The sequence below is a fragment of the Curcuma longa genome, chromosome 11 (genome assembly GCF_044706935.1).
Source record: "Curcuma longa cultivar G26 ecotype Majalengka, Jawa Barat chromosome 11, ITB_CL_G26_1.1, whole genome shotgun sequence".
NCBI lineage: Eukaryota > Viridiplantae > Streptophyta > Magnoliopsida > Zingiberales > Zingiberaceae > Curcuma > Curcuma longa.
Window position 1 is genome coordinate 22,358,589 of NC_133871.1, and position 17,905 is coordinate 22,376,493.

A 17,905-nucleotide genomic window follows, 5' to 3' on the forward strand; every position below is an offset into this window, starting at 1 on the left:
CAATGGGAAAATTGAAGAGGTTTCAACTCCCAAGTATGGAGCAAGGATTGCTTTACTTCATATGTAGCAATATAAAGCAGAAGGTTGAAATGAACACAATTGAAATTAATATAATAATAAGCATGCATATCCATTGTCACATGCAAGCATATCACCAAATGATACCTGAAACCAAATGGGTTTTATTGTTACCAATACAGTAACATAGATAAGCCTATGATAGAGAGTCATTTAACTATAAACAAAAGCTGATATTATAAACAATTTAAAAAGGTTGACTGCTGAACCTGATGGCGCAGGCAACATGTGGGTGCATTTGGATCAATTAAGTTCATACACATCAAAAGATGAAGGAATGTTTTTCTTATTGTAGCCTGGAGACATGAGTTTAGCATTCATTTTCTGCTGCTCTCTGTTCCACTCCCTTTAGATCTAAGCCTCTTTGGTTGAGAAGTCATATACCTCTGCTCTTTTTTTCGCCCTTGTTTGCTATAGGAACTGGAGAAGCAATAATAGCCAGTTCATCAGATGGAATCTTTCCTTCTGTTCAACAATAGAAGAGATGAGAGCATCAAACTTTTGGTTACTGAAACTGAATAGGTATCCTCGTACCTCGAAAATAGAACATTGAAACAAGTAGCAGGAAAAAAGTTTAAAGAGAAATTAAGTGACTGATTTCATTATGGTCACACTCTCCCAGACAACTAACTACCCAGGTCACATGGGAGCAGGAGATCCACCCAGAAGGTCTATATGAGTAAGTTGAAGCAAGTGCTCGGCTAAATGGTGGTTTATTGTAAGATTGGTATCATCTAGCATCAAGGATAAACTAGAGAATTATTAGGTGAGTAAGATGACTGCCAAATCAAATTTGCAGTATCATGTTTCAAGTCTTCTGAAAACCGGCTCACGTCTTCATCATGCATTATGTGGCAATTTGGTTAGCAAGAAATCTAAAACAGATGCTGCATCTTAGTGGAAACAGATAAGAGTACTAGGACTACAATAACTAAGAGGAGCCTGTTATGATCCTCTCCAATGATAATAATATGTTCCACAGAGAATAGGTACCTTCAAGACAAAGTAATTTCGGTCGTGTGAACTATTCCTACCCTACATGAAAAAGTATGAAACTGTATCAAGAACATTGAATTGGTAAAAGCCTACAACTCTATATTTGCTTAGCCTCGAAATAAAATGCACTAAGAGAATACAAGATTTCACCAGTATGCACAAACATTGTCTAAGGTTAGATCCTTTTTCTAAAAATATGTCCAAGGTTAAGGTATTCCTCCACAAACACATGTTTCTCATGCTAAAGTGTGAGTTCAGGAAAGCAAGCAACCTGATAAGAGGTACTTGTGAAGTTCTCACCATGATGTGTGAAGGTAGCTAGAAAAATTAATTTACTATAAGACACCAACTTCTCCAATATGTAGAGAAATTATAATGCAAGAACAAACGCATAATCACATTGAAACCAGGAATATTTTCTTCACACAGATCACAATTCAGATTGCAGAATAACAAAATAAATATTGAAGGATGGATAGCAAGGAAGCTATAGAAATTAAACAAACCCTTGTAGCAGTTTTACTCTTTTCTATAACACCAGTTCCAAAACGTACGAAAAACTCGACTTCAATCCGAAGCATATCAAGTAGCGAGCGAGACCAATCATGAATGGCATGGTAAGAGGGCATTCCGGGAAGTAAAGAAATGCATACCATCAACTCTGTCATCAAGCTCTCTGATGGTGGACAATAGCCTCCGCATATCTGCTGCCAACGTGCTCGAATCTTAATTGAAGAAGAAAAAAAGAACAAAGGACGAAGCTTTTTATCAAGAAGTACACGAAATCGAACATAAATAGATCATCGAGCGAAGATTAGTTGCCCTGCACTCTAGGTAATCGTCAGAATAGACCCCGGTTCTCGCAACCGCCATCGAACTCCCCTGCTAGGGTTTTCCGTCGTCACAGCGTCGGACTAGGGAGTAACAAGGACCTCAAGATGCTGAACACTTACAGCGGCCAATGCGACGGCGCCTTTGCTTCCAGGTGAGCCCAGGAGATCGGAGACTCGGGAACTGGGAGTTCGGCGGGAAGGCAACGGAGCGATTTGGGGGCGATTTTGATCCATCGTTAACTTCAAGGGTTCTTTCTAAGTTTTTTGTTTTGCATAAACACCCTCAATTTTTTCCTATTTTGATTTTTCTCCCAATATTGCGTGTGAGTAAATTCTGTTTAAATAAAAAATAATTTTTAAAAAATAATTTAGACCTACCACGTGGCAACGGCACTACGGGGCGGGCGAGGTGGGGTCCAAGACAACCCGTCTGGACCGGTCTGGTCCAGATAACCCGTTTGAACCGTGTTTCCCATTAGCACTATATGTAGCTTGGTCAATGGCTGTATCAAAGAAGACTGCAGCGTAGAGAGCCGTCGAGTCCATGGCAGAAGACCTGACAGGGGCAGACGAGATAAGCAACCTCTCCGATTCTACTCAGCCGCTTCCGGTTGGTTGATCTATGCCTTATCCTAAAGAAGCTCAGCTTTTCATCTTTTAGGGCATCGTGACATCCGATCTTATCCCTTTTTTTGGCTTTTTTTCGTCGAAATGGTTGATACTGGAGCGACACGGATTACCCCCTTTTTTTTTGAATTAGAACGGAAAATTTTGATTTTGGGTCTGAAGTCATTGAGAACAGCAATTGGTGATCTGTAAATCTACAATTTTCGTATACTTTGAAATCTACAATTTTCCTAAGATATGGAGTTCGATTAGATTGGATTGTAACTCTTAGATTTCTTACTTCTGCGATCCTGGTATCATTGTCATTGCGTATGTCTACAAGCGTTTGTCTTTATCTATTTCCATGTATTTCTTTGATCGATTAACGTCCATTTGGGGTCAGTTCCTCGAGGTCTATTGCAGGAGCTCTGGTAAAGTACGGCGGTTTGCCGCTGGAACTGCAGCTGGATATGCTTTGCTTGTAATCAATAAGAAGTTGGATGCTGGTGATTACCCAGCCTTGCTCATTGAGGCTGCGAAAGAAGGGGAAGAACCTGTGGTCTTTGGCCCTAATGCTGTTCTTATTAACTATGGCAAAGGCTGGAAGTTGCAGACTGTTACTGCAGAAGGTATAGCTGTAATTAAAGTTTAAAATAGTAGCTCCTCATTCTCTTGTTTGTCTGATTTTCTTACTTGTGTTCCTCATAGTAAATATCTTTTCATAGGATACGAGGAGGCAATTGGAGAGCATCAGAGATCAAAAATTTCTCCGGACATCATGGTAATTCAGCTTCCTTGTCTCTAGAACTTTGCTTTAGTAGAACGTGTAAATGGTGGCATTTCAGCTTCCTTGTCTCTTGAACTTTGCTTTAGTAAAATGTGTAAATGATGGCATTTCAGCTTCCTTGTTTCTGGAGCTTTGCTTTCATGAAATAAATAATTGCAAATAATTTTTATTGAGGACTCTCAAGATGAGTACTTGAATCACTCAAAACTACATGACAAAACATCCTCTTAGTTTCACTATATTATTTCTCTTGGGCTTTTAGTGGAGTAATCATTCTCAGTTGATGTCATTTTGGAACTTTTGGAAGCAGAGTCTATAATAGTTTTAGTGCACCATTGGAAGAAAAGTTACATATCCTTGGGACTGAAGATACATTTTGCACAATCATAAAAAAGTTGTTTTGGATGCCTAAGTTCCAAACGAGTGGAAGTGCACAGTTACAACATTTGAGATACAGTATCATTGAGGTAGTAGACTGCAGTATCTAATAGCATATCAATAACTTCTGTAATACAAGTAACCTTTGAGAAAAATGGATGCTTCACTAAACGGTGCCCAACCAAATATTCACACATGTAGGGTTTCTGGTGTAGGTAGTACTTCATTTTAGTTAAGAATGTACTCTTATGGCCTATTATGCAAACAATAAATACTTTTTAGGGGTAGAAATAGTTTTCAGTATTCAGAATTCACATGAAACTAGCAAAGTCATACCTTAACTAAGTTTTCAATATTTCACTAATGGATGGTTCAAAACCTAATAAATAGAAAATTCCTAACAAATTCCTTTTCTCCATGAATCTTCCCATCATAAAGTGATAGAAAATGCCACAGCGCCAACCTGGTGGCATTTTTAATCACAGCCCTCATATTAGAAAAAAAAAAAAGTGTGCTGGGGTTCTCAAATAGATATGTAATACATGTCTTGTAATCCTAATTTTTTTTTCCCTGCTCACATAAGAAGATGATGACACTGGACCTCACCCTTCCACCGTAGCCATGGAAACAGAGACAATTTCCTACCTGCACAACTTTTCTCCTCCCTGCATCCTTCCTGAGCACCACCACAATGATAGCATACGAGTCCTTTTAGGTTAGAAAATGACTTGAAAATAAGGTTTTCTGAGAAGACATGGAGTTAATTATGCCTGTGGGGACTGAGCCCAAAACAGAGAAGTTGGTTTCATGCCTCACCCAACTCAGGCAGTTTATTTGATCAAAGTTCCCCTTCTTTTTCCACGTGGAGAAAAATAGGATTCTACATTATATTTCAATTATGAACTCTAGGTGGCATTTCTGCATTTTGTGACCAGGAAATTGGCAGTTTTGTTTTCTAGGATTCCATGCGGCATACTTATTTTTTTTTTTCAAGTTGCCAATTAGTTCAGTTGGTAAGGGCCTTGGACCTTTTTGCCAAGGTTTTAAGTTAGAAACCCATCTTCACTCAAATATGAGTGATTGAGAGGGCTCTTGTACCTTTTTTGTTTTTTACAGTTTAAGAGATTTAAGAAAAATGTTAAAACTTTTGTTTGGGTTATGAATTTGCTTTAAGTACAAGTAAGTTATTTTTTGAATTTTTGTAAGCATGCTATGAACAATATCTTATTTCTTAAAGTTCAAGCACCAAGTTCTTTTCGAATATTTGTAATCATACTATATTGAACTATATGTTCCCGTGAACAAACCAACTGGCATCATATATGAAAGGAATGCTGCTGCTAAAACTTCAAATGCATGTAAAATGAAATTTATTTCTTGGCCATGTTTGGGTTTCTTAAGTAATCAATTTTTTGTTTCGTGGAAATTTTCAGCAATCACCCAACTCCAAATTCTTAGAGAAGCCTAAAACAATGGGTCGGCAAAGTTCAACATTCAATCTCTTGTACATTAGCAAAATATTATTAGTCTTTGCCCTCATGTTCCTGTTCGGAGGAGCACTCACCTTCTTACTAGAAAATCTACCAGCTGCTAAACTCTCATCCTTGTATACTTTATGAATTATATCGGTGCACAAAGGTGCTGCTTATTGTGGAATGTAATTAGATATGAGTTTTAAATAAAACCTGCTTAGTTAATATCCATTTGAGATTTTGTGGCATTCCACATGTTTTAAGTTTGTTGTGTAGAACATGTAGAATCTACCTTACGCTGAATTGTCATTTTCCAGTGGTGTCTTTGTAAACATCTTGCTTGAGTTGTATTTCGTACTGTAATAAGAATACTAATAAGTGTTTGTTTAAATACCCCTGATATTTTGTAGGCTATTTTTACAGTAGTTGAAACTAAAGTAGGTTAGTAAATGAACGCTCTCACTTCAATAGGTGTCTTTATTGAGCTGAATTGACTTGTTTAAGAATAATTGATTTTAAATTAGCTTATTGAGTTGACTTGTTCAAGAATAACTGGCTGGGAGCTAGCATCAAAATGCTCATAATAAGTAAGCAAATGAACTTACATGCAAGAAAGATTTCGTGTGAAAATTATGTCAATAAGCAAGCTCTGTTACAAAAACCGAGTTATCTAGATCTATAACCCTTGCAAATCTTGAAATCCTTCATCATATTAATGAATTTTTTCCTCCTATAAAATTCCATTGAATTGGGAAGCAAAAGATTCATTAATTGAGAGCAAGTATACCATCAACTAGATTCGCTACATGTTTTTTTTCCTTCAAATTTATCATCAATTTCCATTGCAGGGGAATTAAAAACTCACAAAACATATATCCAAAGGATGCTTTCCTCTGGCACTTTCCAAGGAACAAGACTCATCTATCTTCTTTTTACATCATCTCCAGATGACTAGGGCGGGGGAGAAATCATAAAGATACGAATGATCGAATTGGAGAGGCAATGAATTAACTTCAATTGCTTTTGTAGAGTGAAGAAACTACAGAGCTAAGTGCATTAGCTTCAATTGCTTTTGTGACCTCTGATCCTCAACTAAGCAGGATAGCTGAAAATTGAGAAGACGAAGAGAACAAAAAAAAGTATGCATCAGAAGCTGTGAGAATGATAGAATCACCATTGATACTTCGCAGCAACAAGGACTTCTTCATAGTGCTCGGCGGCACTGTCCCAACTAAGGTCCTGCATCATCCCTCGCCTCTGTAATCCCACCCAACTCTCCTTGTAGTTCAAATATGTGTTTAGACAATGACCAAGTGCCTCTATCATCCTATTCGCCTCGGCTCCTTTGAAGGTCCATCCCAACCCTGTCTCCTTGAACGGGTCGAACTGTTGTACAGTATCGCGAAGCCCGCCAACCGCATGCACAACAGGAATGGTTCCATACATCATTGCATAAAGCTGGTTCAATCCACAAGGTTCAAATCTTGAGGGCATCAATAGGATATCAGCACCTGCTGTGATTCGATGAGCCATCTTCACTGAGAACCCAACCCATCCCCTAACCTTATCTTGATGCTCACTTTCAAATCTTCGAAGCATATCCTCAAGGTCTGACCTTCCAGTGCCCAGCATGATTAACTGCAGATTTTGACCAACAAGCCAGTGCATGGCTTCAGCTATGAGATCTACACCTTTTTGATGGTCTAATCTCCCAATGAAGGCAATAATAGGAATGTCGCTACATACTGGCAGACCAAGTTCTTGCTGCAAAGCAGCTTTGCACTGGGCCTTTCCTGTTTGAAGAGTTTCCAGGAAGTAGTTGGTGTAACCATCAGAATTTAGGTACACATCAAACTTTGGATTCCAACTATGGGTATCAATTCCATTTACAATACCCTGGAACTTCCAGTGGCTCTCGTTGATGATCCCATGCAATCCCCAACCACCTTCAGGTGTTTTTAACTCCCGAGCATAACCGTGGCTAACTGTAACCACACGGTCAGCAGTTTTTAAACCAGCTGCAAAAATGTTAAAATGCTCACCTCCCACAGGATCATACAGTCTAAAAAGGTCTAGGTAGTGATGCGGCAAGTCCACAAAAGAGAAGTCAGCTAGTGGACCACGGCCCTGGATGAACAAGTCTTGATTTAAAATACCAATGGAAAAAGATGATATATCTTCAGAGAAAATGCTTGCGCAAAAGAAAAATCCATAGAATTGCATCATTTTAAAATTGAAAAAACAACTCCTAACAAAGACAAAGGTGGATAGATCATGTTGGAAATAATACTACAAATGAACAGCCGCGGAATGACAAATGTTGCAAGAGTAGTTACATAATTTAACTTTGGACGCCCTTCTGCTAGATTTTCTAGAGGCTCTCAATGTGTCCTTTCACTAAGTACAAAAAATAAAATATAAATTTTATTTGTATACCACTTTTAACTATTCATGGGAAATTGTATAAAAGTAGCCAGTTCAAATGCTTTTCACTCTCAAGAATTCTAATAATCTTCACAGCAAGTTACACTCACATTGGATTGGTTAACACCTGAACTAGATTTAAACTAGTTAATTCAAAGTTCAATGAATTAACAAACATGACCAGCAAATTATAGAGAACTAGTATACATCTACAAGGGTCATGCTTGTAAAAACTATAAATTTAACTAACAACCAGAAGAACTAAATTTTACAATCAGGTGTGGCTACAACTTAATATAGATGGCCATTAATAAATCTTCCCACATAAAGGAGAAAGTATAGTGCAAAGGGTGCCCAACCAAAATGATCCAGAGTATCGATGTTGTCAGCATTAAATTCTCCAAAATGATAATCATTTGTTTGTTTACTTCTCTTGCATAGATTAACTATTAGCAATAAACTCCAACTTGAATTATTTACATCAACTCATATTCATGTACTAGTTGATGTATTTTAAATCCATGAGTTGCTTTTATAATAGTCAATGCCAAGCAGCCTCAGAAGAACACAAGAAAAATGAAATAGGAACGAGTCATTTGACACTAGAAACCCCACATGAATAAGCATATACCTGATGTGCAATGTTGTGTATTACCAAGACACATCGGGCATATATCATAAGTCCATTATCACGGTAATATGCCTTCAAATAAACTGGAAGCAATGAGGTGTGCCAATCATTAGCAATGAAAACCAAGTTCCCATCTCCGTAGCAAAATCCACCACATGGGACACGCCAAGGAACCTGAAAAAATTATATAAGAATATTGACTTGCTCTCACCAATGAACAGGATCCATTGATAGAAACAACTTTAAGGTCTGTAACAAGAATCAAATCATGTGAAGGAACTAGTAACAATCTTTATTAAATCACTGATTGCCAATCCTGAAAAAGATATGTTGCCTAATTTCTGTGGTTGAGAAAAGAAAACTGGAAGAGTGATGCTAAAATAAGGTAATCCACATGTACAGGTGAACAAAGTAGTAAAAGTAATTGTAGCAATAAGATTTAAATATTATTAGTGATGTCTTTAACATTTCACAAAAGATTTAAATATATATAATTCAAAAAAAAAATTAAAATCTTACTAAATTATTTTTATTTCTAACATCTCAATTTTTTATGTTAAAACTATTTTGTTTCTTAATAATTTTCCATATATAATCTTGATGTATTATCTTGTTGCCCCTAAAATAATTCTAACAAATTTGAACGTTTACTAAGTATTAACATTCATTATCCTAAAATTTTGAAATTTTTATCCTAAAATAATCTTTACTATTTTATGTATTAACATACATTATTCTGATATTTCAATTTTTTTTGTTTTTCTTTAATTTGTTATTATTGTTGTTTAATAAATTACTGGCCCAGTAAGTTGCCTTGGGCATGAACCATGCTCAGTTCAACATAAAAAATAAATAAATTGGGCCTAGGCTTGTGTTAAGTCTAGAGTGTGGTCAGCATAGCACATCCTATTGACCAATCTAAAAAATCATAGGTCTAGATGGTACTCCTGTTGAATATTCAAAGAGTTTTGAAGATCAAGGTAGAATTGGTTGACTAAGTTAACAAAATTTTAAGAATTAAGGAAATGCTTTATGAGTGTCGAAAATAATTTCAAGTACTAAATACACAGAAAATAAAAGTGGTATATAATATTGTGTTAATTATAGAAGGACTAGGTTGATGTGACATCCCATGGAGCTTTAGAAAAGGTAGATTAAGAGATGAAATAAAAATTTCTGAAAAACAAAATTGCTTTATAGCCAGAAGATCAACTTATAAACATTACCTATTTAATAAGAAAGAGTTATGAAAAATATAGAAAAATAAGAAGGATTAAGATTTAATTTTGGTTGATAAAATACATGATTAGGTCTCCCATAAAAAAAACACATTTAGTAATTATATCAATTTCACAAAGGAAAATGTATGGTAATCCATTTACCAATTTTAAAAAATGATTTTTTTTTACAACTGTAGAATTACATAAGGATGATCTCTAATTCATATCTTTTTACATAAGTAACAAATGAACTTACCAATAATGTTTAAGATAAGTATTTGGTGAATGTTACTTGATGATAATATTGTGCTAACTGATGAAAGTGTAAATAGAACAAAATTGGAATTCGAATTGTGGAGAAAAAAGTTAGAAACTAAAACTTCGAAGTTAAGCAGAACAAAAGCTGACCAAAGATGATAACTTTAAATACAGTAGGAATACCTCAACTGCTGCCTTGCATAACAGAATCATTCTCTTCAAAATGTCCTGTATTCAAATATCAAAGGACACATTAAACGAGAACCATTCATTGCCAGGAACAGAGGTGAAAACAACAATGATATCTTTTAGAAACAAATGGAAGCTAAATGTCCTGGCAATGCATTGTAAAAAAGGTAAAAAAGAACAAGAATTACCTCTCGCTTTCCACCATATATATCATTTTCAATATGGCGGAAAATAGGACTGTCAATAAAGACAAAATCAACAGAATCAATGTAAGCGTGATAATATGTAACCTCCATGTCCTGTAAAATAAGATTTATGGCATAGTTCAAGGAAAGATAGTGCATCAGCTGCAGGATGTGTGTCGTCAACAAGAATATGAAAAGAATAAATACCTGTCCAGCAACCTTGTACCTTTTCAGATCCCCTATTACCTTAGGTTCGGAATAGTTCCCATATCTTGGAGCAATTACCTAAAGAAACAAATTTTATGATAGTGAATATTAATTAAAAAAACTAAATGAATTAAACTATCCATTTTCTATTTGACATATAATCATCGGGAGCCCAACTTGTTCTGCCTACGGAAAAGGTAGTTCCGGGTTAACATGGTATCAGTCAAATTCAACTTCTTAATTTATATTAATAAGTACACAGAATAATTTTTCAGTTTTTTTCCATAAGTCACATGAAGAGATAAGAGTTATGACAAGTACCATAACACGATGTCCTCTCTTGGCCAATGCTTTGGGTAAAGCTCCAGCAACATCTCCAAGTCCACCTAAATGAAAACATCAACCAATTAAGCACAAAGAATAACAAGTTCAAATTTCAAACAACTCATGTAATGGTTATAGTTAGTACTAGCAGGCAAGTTTCTTCAAAATGAAAGGTCAGAAGAACTGATTGAGAATGATGTGAAACCAAAAAATTATCCTCTATTGTCAAAGATATAAATTTCCAATAAAGATGATTTCATTCAGTGAATGTGAAACAAGTCGTGCCTGTTTTAATCCATGGCGCACATTCTGCAGCTACCACTATGACATTCATGACGTTTGGACCAGCCAAAGGAGGAGAGTCGACGCTTTCTTGTTTTGGTGGAACTTCTTGTTGATTGTTTGATATTTGTGAATATGCTTCTGCAGAGACTCCAAGGTTCCCATATTTGTTGGAATAAGATTCTGGCTCTTCAGAAAAAGCTGGGCCAGGCTGAGAGTGGGGGAGAATTGTGAGAGGCTGAGATTGGGAGATAGGTGAGGAAGGCTGGGATTGAGGAACAGCTGGGAGAGGCTGAGATTGTTCAAAAACTGCAGGACGCTGAGACTGCAACAAATTAGCTTCCCTTAATAGTCCAAGGGCGTCTGCCACTGATTGTTCGCCATTGCTACTAATGGTTTCCTCCGTATCACCAACAACACCAGCTTCAGACAGCTTACTGTAACTCTCATAGGAAGTCCAAGAGTTGTTTGTTCTGCCAAGCTCTTCATCTTTACCTATATTCAGGTTTCAGAAAGAATTTTATTCTTATTGTAAGAAACCAATTCCTCTTAAGTTGGTGCAATACTACCTTGAGTTGGTTGGACATGAGTCTCAGATGAAGTCCCAGAGTCATTTGGTTCATCAATCTCTTCATTTTCACCCATATCTGGGTCTGAGAAAGAACTACTAGCCTGATTGTAAGAATCAGGTTGCTCTTCTTTTGTGACAACACTATCTTTAATTGATGATATTAGTTTTCTCCTTTCAACAATCTGCATCAAATCCCGAAGGATATAGCATGAGTTACAAAGCATTGCAAAATAAATAGAAAAAAATATGGAGTCAACCACAAAAAATTGGTGTGATTAAGCATTGATAATACTCCTGAAACTGCTGCAATTGAGTATTGACAATATTTCCAACTCCCTGAATTGTTTTATCAGAGGATTACACCCAATGATTAAAATCTCAAGCAGTCGGTTGGCACAGGCAAGGTCTTTCAATCCACCTACCGACTGGCATGTGAGAAGGTACAAAATTCATGGTGCACGAGAAGAATTTAATGTTTGCCTTCGGAACTTAATAAATGTAAACATTTTCTTCATCTAGAACATTTTTCTAAATAGCATAATGTTACAGCAATTATTTGTATATTAGATAATATAGGTACTGTTATTTTGACTATGTGTCACCTCAATAAAGATTAGTTTATAAGTTCATCATCATCATCATCATCATCATGGTGGATAAGAAATTCAAATCAGTTTGTTTATTTTTGAATCACACATTATCTGACTTAGGGGATAAATCGGTAGTATTAGGTCAAGAGGACATGCAATGACATAATATTTTTTGAAGCAAAACCATATCAAATTACTCTAATTCTTCAAGATATGGAGCAAAATAAAACCTGTTGTAGCAGGTTCCTCTGTATTTCCAAGACCTTCTTGCTTTGTCTTATTGTAGCTCGAAGGGAATCATCATGAATGTCCTCAACATCTTTATCATTATCCTCTTGTCTATCATTACTACTGCTTCTCCCAACTGCTCCTGAAGGCGTCCTCCCCCTATGGTTGATTGGAACTAGATCCACCGATTGTCCATAGTAGACAGCATTAAGAAACCTCATTGTGCAAGCACTTCCATTGCAATCAATATGCTTGAGTGTGATTTTTCTCTAAAGGAGGAAAGGATCATTTTAATTAAGGGCATAAACAACAACAAAAAAAAGAAAGACTCATAATCCTTAAGCCCATTTAAATGAAATTCTTAGCAAGCAAGACTCAATCTTCTTCCATTACCAGTCTGGAATCAAGTTGCCAATTTTCCACTGCGAAGAAATTAACCCAGGCTACAATACAGAATATATTAGGACAATCTATAACCTCTTTTCCATTTTCATTTTGAAGAAAAAATTTACTTAAACTGCACGAAGTCTGGAATTTTAATGTCGCATCGAGAAAGATCAAAATTAAATTAAAAAATGCAAAAAATGTTCCTAATTCATACAGCCTCAGACAAGGACCGCATTGGACCTGCATGGACGACCCAAAGAAACAAAGAGCGTCTGTAGTTACTTAAACTAGATTGTTTTGTATAAGCATTAAGAGCTTTTTTGTTCATGAAGGAGAAACTTGGCTTCCTAGCTAGATGGACATACTAGGTTGAGTGAAAAAGATTAGAGCATCCAGCAAAATATCATATAATATCGTCAACATTACACAGATCGATAGAAGGGCGATCGGGCAAAAGACTGCAAGATCAAAAACATAGTGCACGAGTCACAGTAAAGGAGCACAGGTGAAAACTGAAAAGCAAAGAAAAAGGGAAAAAGTAACCGACCTTTTTATGAAACCAAAAACAAAAAAACTTCGGCGATGATGATTAAAGATCTAAGACCACGAGAATCCAACTAAGGAAAGAATTAATAATTACGAACTTTACATTTGCCGAAGGGAAACTCCTATAATTGAACACCCCATTTTAGAAACAAACCTTTAAAAACAAAATTCCGTAGAAATCAAAGTTCTAGTTTACTCTTTAACCAAATTAAAATTAAAAACAAGTTCTAGTTTACTCCGTTTCTACGAGCGGGGTACCCATTGCTTGACTCCTGAAAGACCCGCCCTAAATCAACTCGTAGAGAGGGGAATGGGAATTCACCGTGCAGAGCGGAGAGTGACCGAGAAAGCGAGCCCCGCAGGGGGGAAGGCAGCACGTGACCGCGCCCGGCGACGGCAGAGGCCTCGGAGGAGAGAGGAGGTGGGAGAACATTCCGATGCACGCCGCCGAGCGAGTTGGCCGCGGTGGTGGCGCTGGCGGTGCGATCGGAGGAGATTTGTGTGAGACTATGCAAGCCACATATGATGGATTGAAGGAAACGGTTTTTCTAATTTATTGGTGTCTTTTAGTAACATATTTCATTTCTTTTTAAAAATATATAAAAAAAGGAGAATCATTCAGTTGCTAGCGCTACCCAATTTTGTTCTTACGCGTGCGTGATTTTAAAATATTTCTCCGTCTAATTCACTTTCGATCGATTTAGAATCGACGAGATGTGTTCCAGCTCAAACAATTTCAACAAAAATAAATGCTAAATATGGCTTTAGATATTAGTTTAGGAGTTGTTAAGCATGCTAATTAGTAGTTGATTAATGAAATGTAGATGATTATAACATTTGAAATGAAGTAGAAATGTAATTTTTTTTATATAATTTAGGTATTTGAGCATACACTCAACTAATCCTAAGACAAACAATCTTCCTTCCGATTGGCCCATGGAATAAATCATCCTAGACATTGTTTACATAGGATCATTCAGGATCGGATAGATCGAAATTAGATCATGCATATAAATACGTAATAACTATATATGTATTAAAAAAATTTAAAATTTTATGGTACATAATTAATAATTTAAAATATCTAAAAATATTATTTACATATAAATAAATTAATAATTATATATACATTCAACTGTCAACATTCAACACCGTATATTATATTTTATTACATGTATAAATTTAAATTAATTAGGATGTCAAAAATTATTATTATTATTCTGTAGATTAATTTTAATATAGAATTTTCAAGAACCACATAAAAAAAAAATCGTTCTTCTCTAAATTTAATCGAATAATATTAATTCGAAATAAAAATAATATTCTAACATCAATTAAATAAATATTTGAATAGTCTTAACTCTTGAACTCTAAAAATACAAAAAATGAAAATAATCCTATAAAAAAATTAAAATTTTTGAAGTCTCAAAAAAATTTAAAATAATATTTTTTGAGCCTAAAAATAATTTGTTATGGGTTACACTTATAATAAATATAGATATCTGAACGAACTTTCATATATTATGGATCTGTAATCCAACTTGTGTCAAAAATTATGATCTTTTTGATCCTGCTTCGATCCTATCGATCATGTTACAATTCTACTGATCCCACCGATCTTATTTCAATTTCACAATAAAAAATAGTTCTACATGATCTATGATCAATTTAGTGTTTTTCAGATTGTAGGATTGCATGCAATTTTGCAAACTATATATGATCTTAGTTTTTTAATTCTATAGTTGAGATTCGCACTGTGCATATTTGATTAATCTATTTAACGTCTTACTATTGCACTATATTCGAAGGGGAAAAAAGCAGAAAACATGAAATCAATACTCAAGATGATCAAATTGGACTATAAAAACAGCCAATGTACAAAGAATTCTAGACACTAAATGATTTTAACGATAGTAACTATAAATTAATATTTGGTGTTAATGAATAATGTATTTTTTTAAAGATCTCTCTTTCTAGCTTTTAATGTGTTAGCACATAAATATAATTTATTATCATTACAACTCTATTTTGTTTTATAATTATTATAGAAAGGTCATCATAGCATGTATATCTAGCGCCTGTAGCTCAGTGGATAGAGCGTCTGTTTCCTAAGCAGAAAGTCGTAGGTTCGACCCCTACCTGGCGCGAATTGATATTTTTAGTTCAAATTTATTCTATTAATTAAAGATATATAAAACATAATTTTTTTAATTTATTTATTTGAAGAAAATAAATTATAATTAATTTAATATTTATTTTTATTAAATTAAATTAATAATATTAATATATATAATATTAATGATAATAATAAATTAATAATATATATATATAATAAATATAACAGATTTATTAATTTAATTTTCGATTGAATTAATTGAAATAATTGAATTATTTAAATATTATAAAAAATTTATCAATTAATTAAGATTTTATAAATTTAGAAATTAGAATTAAATTTTTAAATTCAATCAGTTCGATCGATTTATTTGATTTAATCAAATTGTTGCTCATCCCTACTCAAGACTGTCAAATTTAACTATAAAAACAACCAAAATGTAGATCTACTGATAATTCTAGACACTAAATATTTGGTGTTAATGAATTAACATCATATATTTGGTTTAAAACAGCCAAAATGATTTTAACGATAGTAACTATAAATTAATATTTGGTGTTGATGAATTATGTTTTTTTTAAAGATTTCTATTTATAGTTTTTAATGTTTTAGCACATAAATATAATTTAACATTACTACTTTATTTTTATGATTATTATTAGAAATATCATCAAATATTTATGTGCAGCGCCTGTAGCTCAGTGGATAGAGCGTCTGTTTCCTAAGCAGAAAGTCGTAGGTTCGACCTGATTACCTGGCGCGAATTGTTATTTTTTGTTCCAATATATATCTATTTTTTATGATGGGGTAAAAAAAAACCCAAAATATGATTCTTTGCATGATTACATTTACTAATGCTAAATATTTATTACAATTTTAGAAATTATATGGTAAATACTATAGCTAATTAAGCAGCCTTTTCTCATTGGAACAGTTAAAAAAAATAACCTCTGTTTCAAGATCTGATTATTAATCAAGATTATAAAGATATAAAATATAATTTTTATTTAATTTATTTATTTGAACAAAATAAAATATAATTAATTTAATATTTATTTTTAATTAAATTAAATTAATAATAATATTAATGATGATAATAAATTAATAATACATATATAAAATAAATATAATAGATTTATTAATTTGATTTTTGATAGAAATAATTAAATTATTTAAATATTATTAAAAAATATCAATTAATTAATAAAGAATTTATAAATTATTTTTATATTTTAGTATATAATTCAATTTATTTCATTTTTAATCGAATAAAAAATAATTAAATTATTTAAATATTATAAAATTTAACTAAATTTATAAATTTATTTAAAAAAATAATTAAAATTTTAGTTAATAATCAAATCAATTTTTTAAATTGAACCGAATGAATCAATCAATTTTTGAATTGTAAAAATAATTAAAAAAATTATCAATAATTGAATCAAATTTTTTTATTTTAATTTAATTCAATTTATTTCGTTTAATCGATAAAAATTTTAATGAAATGAACCGAATTAACTAAATCTAATTTTTAAAAAAATAATTAAAATTTTAAAATGATCAAATTGAGATTTTTAAATTTGAGCAATCAATTTAACCGAATTGTTATTCACCAAATTAGACACTAAATGCATATCTACGGAATTCTAGTCACTAAATGATTTTAACGATAGTAAATATAAATTAATATTTGGTGTTAATGAATTATGTATTTTTTAAAGATTTATATTTCTAGTTTTTAATGTGTTAGCACATAAATATAATTTAACTCTAATTTATTTTTATAATTACTATAGAAACATCATCAGAGCATTTGTGTCCAGCGCTTGTAGCTCAGTGGATAGAGCGTCTGTTTCCTAAGCAGAAAGTCATAGGTTTGACCCCTATCTGGCGCGAATTAAAATTTTTAATTAAAATTTATTCTAATATATATCTATTTTTTATGATGGGATAAAAAAATACCCAAAATATGATTCTTTGCATGACTACCTTTATTAATGCTAAATATTAATTACAATTTTTAGAAATTATATGGTAAATACTATAGCTAATTAAACAAATTTTTATTAAAAAAGAACCTTACTTATATGGTATAAACTTAATTATAAGTTTGGTTCAAATTTATTAATCTTAATTATATGATTATTAATTAAGATTATGAGATACAAAATATAATATTATTTAATTTTATTTATTTATTTATTAAAATAAAATATAATTAATTTAATATTTATTTAATTTATTTTTAGAATAAATTAAATTAAATTTATAATATTAATATTAATAATATTAATGATGATAATAAATTGATAATATATATATAATAAATATAATTTATTTATATTTTTAAAAATAAAAATAAATTTATATATTGTTAATAAAATAATTTATTAAAATAATTATTTTAATAAAATAATTCGTTAAATTAATAAATACAATTCATTAATTTTATTTTTTCAAATTTAAAATATATTTTTTTTAAAAAAAATAATTTATTAAATTAATAAATATAATTTATTAATTTTATTTTAATAAAATAAATTTAATAAAATAATTATTTTAATAAAAGAATTACTAAATTAATAAATATAATTTAT

General features: G+C 32.6%; 2 protein-coding genes, 1 long non-coding RNA gene and 2 other non-coding genes across 6 annotated transcripts; 3 read left to right on the forward strand and 2 right to left on the reverse strand.

Annotated features, from left to right (window-relative positions):
- Positions 1–298: 298 nt before the first annotated feature.
- LOC141839038 (uncharacterized) lies at positions 299–2,086 on the reverse strand. The gene is made up of 3 exons (XR_012602676.1): positions 2,028–2,086; positions 1,728–1,778; positions 299–543 (listed from the first exon to the last, which is right to left on the reverse strand). It is a non-coding gene; the product is annotated as an uncharacterized LOC141839038 (long non-coding RNA).
- Positions 2,087–2,416: 330 nt separating this feature from the next.
- Positions 2,417–5,381, forward strand: LOC141838551 (uncharacterized). The gene is made up of 4 exons (XM_074726058.1): positions 2,417–2,517; positions 2,917–3,142; positions 3,239–3,294; positions 5,112–5,381. The coding sequence occupies exons 1-4, from the start codon at positions 2,452–2,454 to the stop codon at positions 5,295–5,297; spliced, it is 534 nt and encodes a 177-aa protein (XP_074582159.1). The 5' UTR covers positions 2,417–2,451; the 3' UTR covers positions 5,298–5,381.
- Positions 5,382–5,934: 553 nt separating this feature from the next.
- Positions 5,935–13,692, reverse strand: LOC141838550 (soluble starch synthase 2-2, chloroplastic/amyloplastic-like). 2 transcript variants are annotated; one of them, XM_074726057.1, is made up of 10 exons: positions 13,515–13,692; positions 12,262–12,528; positions 11,440–11,623; positions 10,874–11,365; positions 10,586–10,650; positions 10,265–10,342; positions 10,061–10,171; positions 9,867–9,911; positions 8,206–8,379; positions 5,935–7,277 (listed from the first exon to the last, which is right to left on the reverse strand). In XM_074726057.1, exons 1-10 carry the CDS (start codon positions 13,623–13,625, stop codon positions 6,321–6,323), a joined length of 2,484 nt encoding a protein of 827 aa, XP_074582158.1. In that variant the 5' UTR covers positions 13,626–13,692; the 3' UTR covers positions 5,935–6,320. The 2 variants fall into 2 exon arrangements, with proteins under 2 accessions (XP_074582158.1, XP_074582157.1); XM_074726056.1 differs by having other exon boundaries at positions 10,061–10,342.
- Positions 13,693–15,266: 1,574 nt separating this feature from the next.
- On the forward strand, positions 15,267–15,339 carry TRNAR-CCU (transfer RNA arginine (anticodon CCU)). Its single transcript has one exon. It is a non-coding gene; the product is annotated as a tRNA-Arg (tRNA).
- A 1,791-nt stretch (positions 15,340–17,130) lies between these two features.
- TRNAR-CCU (transfer RNA arginine (anticodon CCU)) lies at positions 17,131–17,203 on the forward strand. Its single transcript has one exon. It is a non-coding gene; the product is annotated as a tRNA-Arg (tRNA).
- The last annotated feature ends 702 nt before the right edge of the window (positions 17,204–17,905 follow it).

Coding starts and splice junctions, on each gene's coding strand:
- LOC141838551 (XM_074726058.1), top strand. CDS start 2,452: ATGGCAGAAGACCTGACAGGGGCAGACGAGATAAGCAACCTCTCCGAT. Junction 2,518..2,916: donor ATTCTACTCAGCCGCTTCCG/GTTGGTTGATCT, acceptor ATTTGGGGTCAG/TTCCTCGAGGTCTATTGCAG. Junction 3,143..3,238: donor GCAGACTGTTACTGCAGAAG/GTATAGCTGTAA, acceptor ATCTTTTCATAG/GATACGAGGAGGCAATTGGA.
- LOC141838550 (XM_074726056.1), bottom strand. CDS start 13,625: ATGTTCTCCCACCTCCTCTCTCCTCCGAGGCCTCTGCCGTCGCCGGGC. Junction 12,529..13,514: donor GTCACTCTCCGCTCTGCACG/GTGAATTCCCAT, acceptor TTCCTCCTTTAG/AGAAAAATCACACTCAAGCA. Junction 11,366..11,439: donor TCATGTCCAACCAACTCAAG/GTAGTATTGCAC, acceptor ACCTGAATATAG/GTAAAGATGAAGAGCTTGGC.